At 50.5% G+C, this 6,825-nt stretch overlaps 1 protein-coding gene across 1 annotated transcript in view; it reads left to right on the plus strand.

The window, feature by feature from the left end:
* Positions 1 to 6,825, plus strand: part of RALY (RALY heterogeneous nuclear ribonucleoprotein) — a 98,495-nt gene that overhangs the window by 88,319 nt on the left and 3,351 nt on the right. Inside the window, exon 7 of the mRNA XM_014941310.1 lies at positions 296 to 441. Within this exon, the coding sequence (XP_014796796.1) occupies positions 296 to 441 (146 nt within the window). The remainder of the gene's footprint in view (positions 1 to 295; positions 442 to 6,825) is intronic.

The raw sequence follows: 6,825 nt of genomic DNA on the forward strand, positions 1-6,825 counted from the left end.
TATCCTATCCTATCCTATCCTATCCTATCCTATCCTATCCTATCCTATCCTATTCTGTTCTACCTCCAACACTCATTCCAGAGGGACACAGAACCATGACCTGCTGTGCCCTCTCCAGGGCTGCTTTCAAGCAACTTCCCCAAAATCAGTGAAACTTCCCATTGCTGAAAAAAAACCCTAGATCCATTATTTACCTCCCAGCTGGATTTGGGGCCCCACTGGGTCAGTGTCATGAGGCCCCAGGCGTTGCCTCCCCCAGTCCCTGACGCGGCCGGTTTGGCTCTTGCTCTGGCAGAGGTACGGAAGAAGGCGGACGGCAGCAAAAGTGAAATCTCGCAGGAGGACACGGCATCAGAGGCAGAGGTCAACACGGAGGAGCCACTGAACGGGGACGAGGGTGAGGAAGAGGGTCTGGCACGGGACGAGTGTGAAGATGAACTGGTAAGAGAGTTTGGGTAATACATCCCTCCAGCCGAAGGAGTTCAGTAGTGGACCACAGTTTTACTGGAACTTACTAATTCCCCAGAAAAATAGTTTTTCCTTCCTCAAAAGAAATTGTATTTAAATCCCATGATTGTTCACAGCTTGTTCTTTCAAACTCTTCTGTTGCTTGCAAAAGCTCTGACCCAGCAAATGCGTGTGGAGATGCTGAGGAAACACAGTTGGCTCTCAAAATCCAGACCACATTTATCCTTGATTTCACAACTAATTATTAATGGTTAAAACAAGTTGCTCTGCTTCCAAGGAATTCTCAGACGGATTGAAACACGTGGCAAAGACGGGCTGCGTCTTTGCAGTTACATTTCACTGAATTTCACTGATTTTTTAGAGTTGGAAGGGACCATAGAGATCATCTAATCCAACTCCGCTGCTGAAGCAGGATTGCCTAGAGCTAGAGCATGTTACTCAGGAGCATCCAGGTGGGGCTTGAAAATCTCCGAAGAAGGGGACTCCACACCCTCCCTGGGCAGCCTGTTCCAGGGCTCTGCCACCCTCACTGTGAAGAAGTTCTTCCTCATATTTGAGTGGAACCTCTTATGTTCCAACTTGTGCCCGTTGCCCCTCGTCCTCTCACTGGGAACCACTGAAAAGAGTCTGGCTCCCTCCTCCTTCAACCCTCCTTGAGACACTTGTCAGCATTGATAAGGTCTCCCCTCAGCCTTCTCTTCTCCAGGCTAAAGAGTCCCAGCTCTCTCAGTCTTTCTTCATAAGGGAGATGCTCCAATCCTTGAATCATCTTTGTTGCCCCTCGCTGGACTCTTTCCAGTAGTTCCCTGTCCCTCTTGAACTGGGGAGCCCAGAACTGGATGCAGGATTCCAGTTGTGGCCTCACCAGTGCAGAGCAGAGGGGGAGAATGACTTCCCTTGACCTGCTGGCTACACTCTTCCCTACGCAGCCCAGAATTAACTGCACTTTCCCAACCACGCGCGTTTGCAATGCCCTTTCATTTAGGTGGACACCAAATGGCATAAACCTAGTTATGAGCGAGCCAGGAGTGCCGTGCATGAAGCTGTACCTCCACGGCAAGGGAGACCTCGAGCACGGCTGGCCTGCTGTCACACACGCATCAGCCCCGTTGGTGTTGGTCCTGCCCCGAATAAGGACATCCCCAGTGAACCCAGTGAGCACATTTTAAATAAGGACACTCCCAGCGAGCCCAGTCAGCAAATGATGTGCCTGAAAAGCACCTGGGTGGGATCGCTGTTGGGTGCTCTGGTGGTGAGGGTGAAACACGGCACTCTATTGACAGTGGCAGCAATGTCACTTGTCCCAACTTAAGACTCCTCTGAGAACAGGATCAGCTCCAGACCCAGGCAAAGGGTAACAGGGTGGTGGGGTGGAAGGACATCTGTCCCCCTGTACTCAGCACTGGTGAGGCCTCACCTTGAGTACTGTGTCCAGTTTTGGGCCCCCTACCATAAAAAAGACATTGAGGTGCTGGAGCGGGTCCAGAGAAGGGCGACAAAGATGGTGAGGGGTCTGGAGAATAAGTCTTATGAGGAGAGGCTGAGGGAACTGGGGTTATTCAGCCTGGAGAAGAGGAGGCTGAGGGGAGACCTTCTCGCTCTCTCCAACTCCCTGAAAGGAGGGTGTAGAGAGGTGGGGGTCGGTCTCTTTTCTCAAGTCACAGGCGACAGGACAAGAGGAAATGGCCTCAAGTTGCGCCAGGGGAGGTTCAGGCTGGATATTAGGAAAAATTTTTTAACTGAAAGGGTTCTCAGGCATTGGAATGGGCTGCCCAGGGAGGTGGTTGAGGCCCCATCCCTGGAGGTGTTCAAAATACAGGTTGATGTAGTGCTGGGAGGTCTGGTTTAGTGATGATGCTTCTTGTTTGTTGTGTGGGTGTCTATTTTTTGTCAGTTAGGTTGACGGTTGGACAAGATGATCTTTAAGGTCCCTTCCAACCTAGAAGATTCTGTGATTCTGTGATTCTGTGACATCCCTGCTTGCTGCCTTCTCCTGGGAATCTGGGCTGGCTGGTTCCTCCCACAGAGGCTTGGGACACTTCGGGGCAGCCTGTGAGCCTGTCCTGGGTGTCCCCTGCTCTGCTTTTTCCCCTGGCACTGGTGGCAGCAGATGTGAAGGTGATGCTCAGCGTCCCTTTCTTCTTCCTCCCCCACTCATGGCTGGGGGGGACCCCACCATGTGGCACCTGTGCGGCGCTCTTCCTCCAGCCGAAAAGCTCCTCTAACTCAAAACACTTCCCAGCTTGTTTGTAGTCTTCTGCTCTGCCCCACCTCAGTCATGATGGATGAGGGATCTGAACGGGGTCTTTCAGCTGTCTGCGGCCACGTAGCTGAAGTCCGTGACTCCTGCTAAATCTAAGAAGAGATGATTTAAGGGGGAGAGGAGACATCATAACAGACGCTATAAAGAAGAAAGGCAAAAGCTGACCTCTCTCTTTATGTCAATTAGGGTAAGGAAGGCCAGGTTTGAATTTCATCAAGGGAAACAGATGGTAAAAATTAGGGGGAAACTTGCTGATGCTAATGATGATAAAGCAGCACACAGCCTGTCAACAAAAAAAATGTGGACTTTTGTGCCATTCGTGGGACAAGAAAACAGAGTGGGCGGACATCTGCTGGCAATGATTTAAGAAGAACTGGTCTTCATTAAGAGTAGATGAACAAAATGACTATTTCAGCTCCCTTCCATCTCTATTGTCTGGCCCTAAAGTGGCATTGAGATCAGAAATATTTTACTGTCAGTGTCAGGCAGGCTCACATGTGCTCAGCATGGGGGCAGGTTAGTGTGTGCAGCTCATCTGCGGGGATGTTCTCTCAAACACTGCGAGGTGACTCACAAAAGCCATCCTTTATATTTTGCTCCTGACCTTACAACACTGAAGAGTTTTGAAGCCTTTCCAGTTCCTGGGGAGTGACTCCTTTATCCCACATCTCTTTGGGTTACACTCATCAGTGTAGCCTTCACTGCATGCCATCCATGGACACGGTGCCTGCACCAGTCCCTGAAAACATTATCTAGCCTTGGCTCTGAGGGGCAGTGTTGGAGCTGGAGAAGGGTCAGGAGTCACTCAGATCTGATCTAGTAGTTATCTTATTGAGTTGTAATCAGTAAATTTAGGTATGTAAAACATTTAGTAAGTACAATTGGATTGGTGGTCAATACTCCACTAAACTTAACATTAGTATGGGATACACAGATGATTATCGTGTAAGCTCACTGTACTTACCTTAAATATTACATGCACATAAAAAATGTCACGTACCAACCCATGGATGCCTGGTGTCAGGTAAGGGCTCTCCTGGCCTCGAGGGGTGTCCTTGAAAGGTGTCCCTGTTCAAGGGGAGGTCACCACCACGAAGCCATGGAGGGAGAGCTCAATGGCCCCCGATGGCTGCAGGTATTTATCATGCAAAGTGGTTAATTTGTAGTCAGATTTTCTGCTGTGTTCATTCCGTTTTGGCTGCTTCTCAGCCCAGTCTCCAGCCAAACCAGGTTTTTTTGGGTGCTGGGTTCTCACTGATAACTTCACAAGAGGATTGACTTTGTTTAGGTTTGCTGGACCAAAGTCTAATTAGTTCAAACAGGAGGAAGGAATCCATTACAAGTGGGAAAGACATAGTTTACACAAGGCAGGAACCAGACCTGCCAACACTTTGGCAATAACCAGGACAGAAGGTTCCCTGCCACCAACCTCTTTCCCGTAGTGACAGTGGGGAAGATCCAGTTAGACTTGGGTCTGGTCCCACCCATACCCTGTAGACAACTGTAGGATGTCTCCTGGGGACCAGCAGGCCCAGACATCTCTGTTCATGGGGGGCTTCACTGAACCAGAGCTCATCCTACAGCTCCGCAGAGTGGTGTTAGCCCCAGCTGGGTGAGGGGGAGCATTTTAGACCCCAAGGGACTCAGACACACAGTTTCCACTGAAAGTCAACGGGAGCTGGGCAAATACTTCCTTTCAGCCCCACTTCCAGTGCAAAGTTGGCTGCCCTGGTTTTGTGCACAATTCTCTGCTTGGTCTTGGGGAGGTTTCCAACATCACCTGGGAAAATCAAGTCCAAAATACATGTTGCAGCCCAAAGGAAGAAGGACAGAGGGGGGTCCCCCTTCCCAGCATGAGTTTGTGCCCTTTTTGAAAAGGGTGGGCAGGAAAGGAGTTCTGCAGAGGAAGGATAAAGTACATAATTCTTTATTCCTAGACGCTCTGCCACTAGGCTCAGGGACCTGGAAGGCCAGAACACAGACAGACCACTGAAAGCAAAGAAGGAAAAAAACCAGCATTGAGTACCTTGGCCTTTTCCATGTGCTTTGTCACTAGGTCCCTGGGCACCCTGCCCCATTGAGCACTGGGTTTACGCTTTCCTCAGGCTTCGTGTTGCTGCTGGTGTACCTACAGATGCTCTTCTAACTCCATCGCTGCACACTGGAGGGATGGCTCTGTTCCTTCTGGGTGGCTCAGCTCTGCTTTCCATCTTCTAGGTTCTGCCTTTTTGTGTAGGAAAAAGCTTAGTAGGCAGTTTGCTGTTCATCCACACCCGTGCCCAACTGTCATCAGAATGGGCTGTTCTTGTGCTTCAAGGCAGGTGTCTTTAAAGATGACCCAGATGCCATGGCCTCCTTGGCCTCCGGAGCAGTCTCCCATGAGATTTTGCCAAGCAGATCCCTGAACAACCCAAAATCTGCTCTCTTAAGTTCAGAGATCTGATTCAGTTCTTTTATTTTGGTCAATTCTTTCAGGATACTCATTTTCACAGTCTTGAGGTCACTGCAGCCATCTCCAGCCTTCTCTCCATCTTCACGTATTTGACCAGCTCTTCTTTGGTCATCAGTAATAGTCCAGAAGAATATCTCCCTTACTCAGATGCTCAGTCAGCTGTGTCAAGAAGTTCTTCTTGACGCTCTCCAGAAATCTTCTGGGTTGCTTGCACCCAGCCCTGCTGTTGTCCCACCCGATGCCAGGATGGTTGAAGTCCCCCAGGAGTACAAAGCCCTGCGCTGAGGAGGCTTCCTCCAGCCACCCAAAGGAAACTTCGCATCAGGTGGTCTGTAGCAGATGCCTGACGTGATGTCACCCGTGTTGGTCTGTCCCCTGATCCTCACCCACAAGCTCTCAGCTGACTCATGGCCTGTTCCAAGGCAAATCCCTGTGCATCTGGGCTGTCCCTTTGCCCAGAGCACATGCCACTTGACCTGGATTTTCCGAAGAGCCTGTTCCCAGGGCACTACCTGTTCTGTGACTGCAGAGAAGGAGCCTTTGTTTTGTTGCCAGAACTTACAAGCCTCCAGACTTCTCTCTCGGGAGTCTCCATGCACAGCTCCATTGAGCACAGACTCCAGCTGTCTCTTCTTCATCCCTTGCAGTCCTCAGGCTATTCCCGTGTAGGATGTCTGCAAAGACCCCGTTGGTCTCCCTGATTATAAAAATCTATTTATCATCTCTTCCAGTGCCCCGTAAACCAGCTGCTGCCAACAAGGTTGGGCCTGGGCTCCCTGTCCTTTCTGTTCAGATTACCTAGTGTCCCCTGCAGAGGTCTCCTGGATCCATCTCCATCTCTAAAATATTCACCACAAAATTCACCCTGTGCAGGAAATGCAACAGTACTGCTGAGCAACTAGTTCTGTTACTGATGCTGCCCTGCAGGAGGGCTCCAGGAGGGGAACTTCACACGCTGTGCTTTCCAAACCACCCTCACCTGGGGAGGGGTTCAGCACGGTTATTGTGGCCTTTGGAGCAAGGAATATTATGAGTGTTATCATTCTGGATGATGAGTTCTGCTGCTGACTGGGACCAGTTTCTGTGTTCGACAGCAGAGTCGATGGTGCACAATTTGCCAGGGTGGACTGACGGCATCTCGGCATCACTGGGCAGTTCCAGTAATGCAGGAAAGCCTGTTCCCCAGTGTGGGCCGTTCCTAGGTCCCAAATTAACTTCTCAAAGTGCTAAAACAAGGCACGAGCTGTGCAAGCACAGGCAGTAAAGTTTATGGAAGTGCTGACACAATAACCCCATGCAGCACTACAGGCTGGGGGAAGTGTGGCTGGAGCTGCCTGGAGGAAAGAGACCTGGGGGTTCTAGTTGACAAACGGCTGAATATGAGCCGGCGTGTGCCCAGGGGGGCAAGAAAGCCAATGGCATCCTGGCTTGTATCAAAAATAGTGTGACCAGCAGAAGTAGGGAGGTGATTGTCCCCCTGTACTCGGCACTGGTGAGGCCACACCTGGAGTATTGTGTCCAGTTTTGGGCACCTCAATACAAGAGAGATCTCGAAGGTGCTGGAGCGAGTGCAGAGGAGGGCAACGAAACTGGTGAGGGGGCTGGAAAACAAATCGTATGAGGAGCGGCTGAAGGAGCTGGG

This window comes from Calidris pugnax, unplaced genomic scaffold (genome assembly GCF_001431845.1).
Source record: "Calidris pugnax isolate Ruff unplaced genomic scaffold, ASM143184v1 scaffold55, whole genome shotgun sequence".
Taxonomy (NCBI): Eukaryota; Metazoa; Chordata; class Aves; order Charadriiformes; family Scolopacidae; genus Calidris; species Calidris pugnax.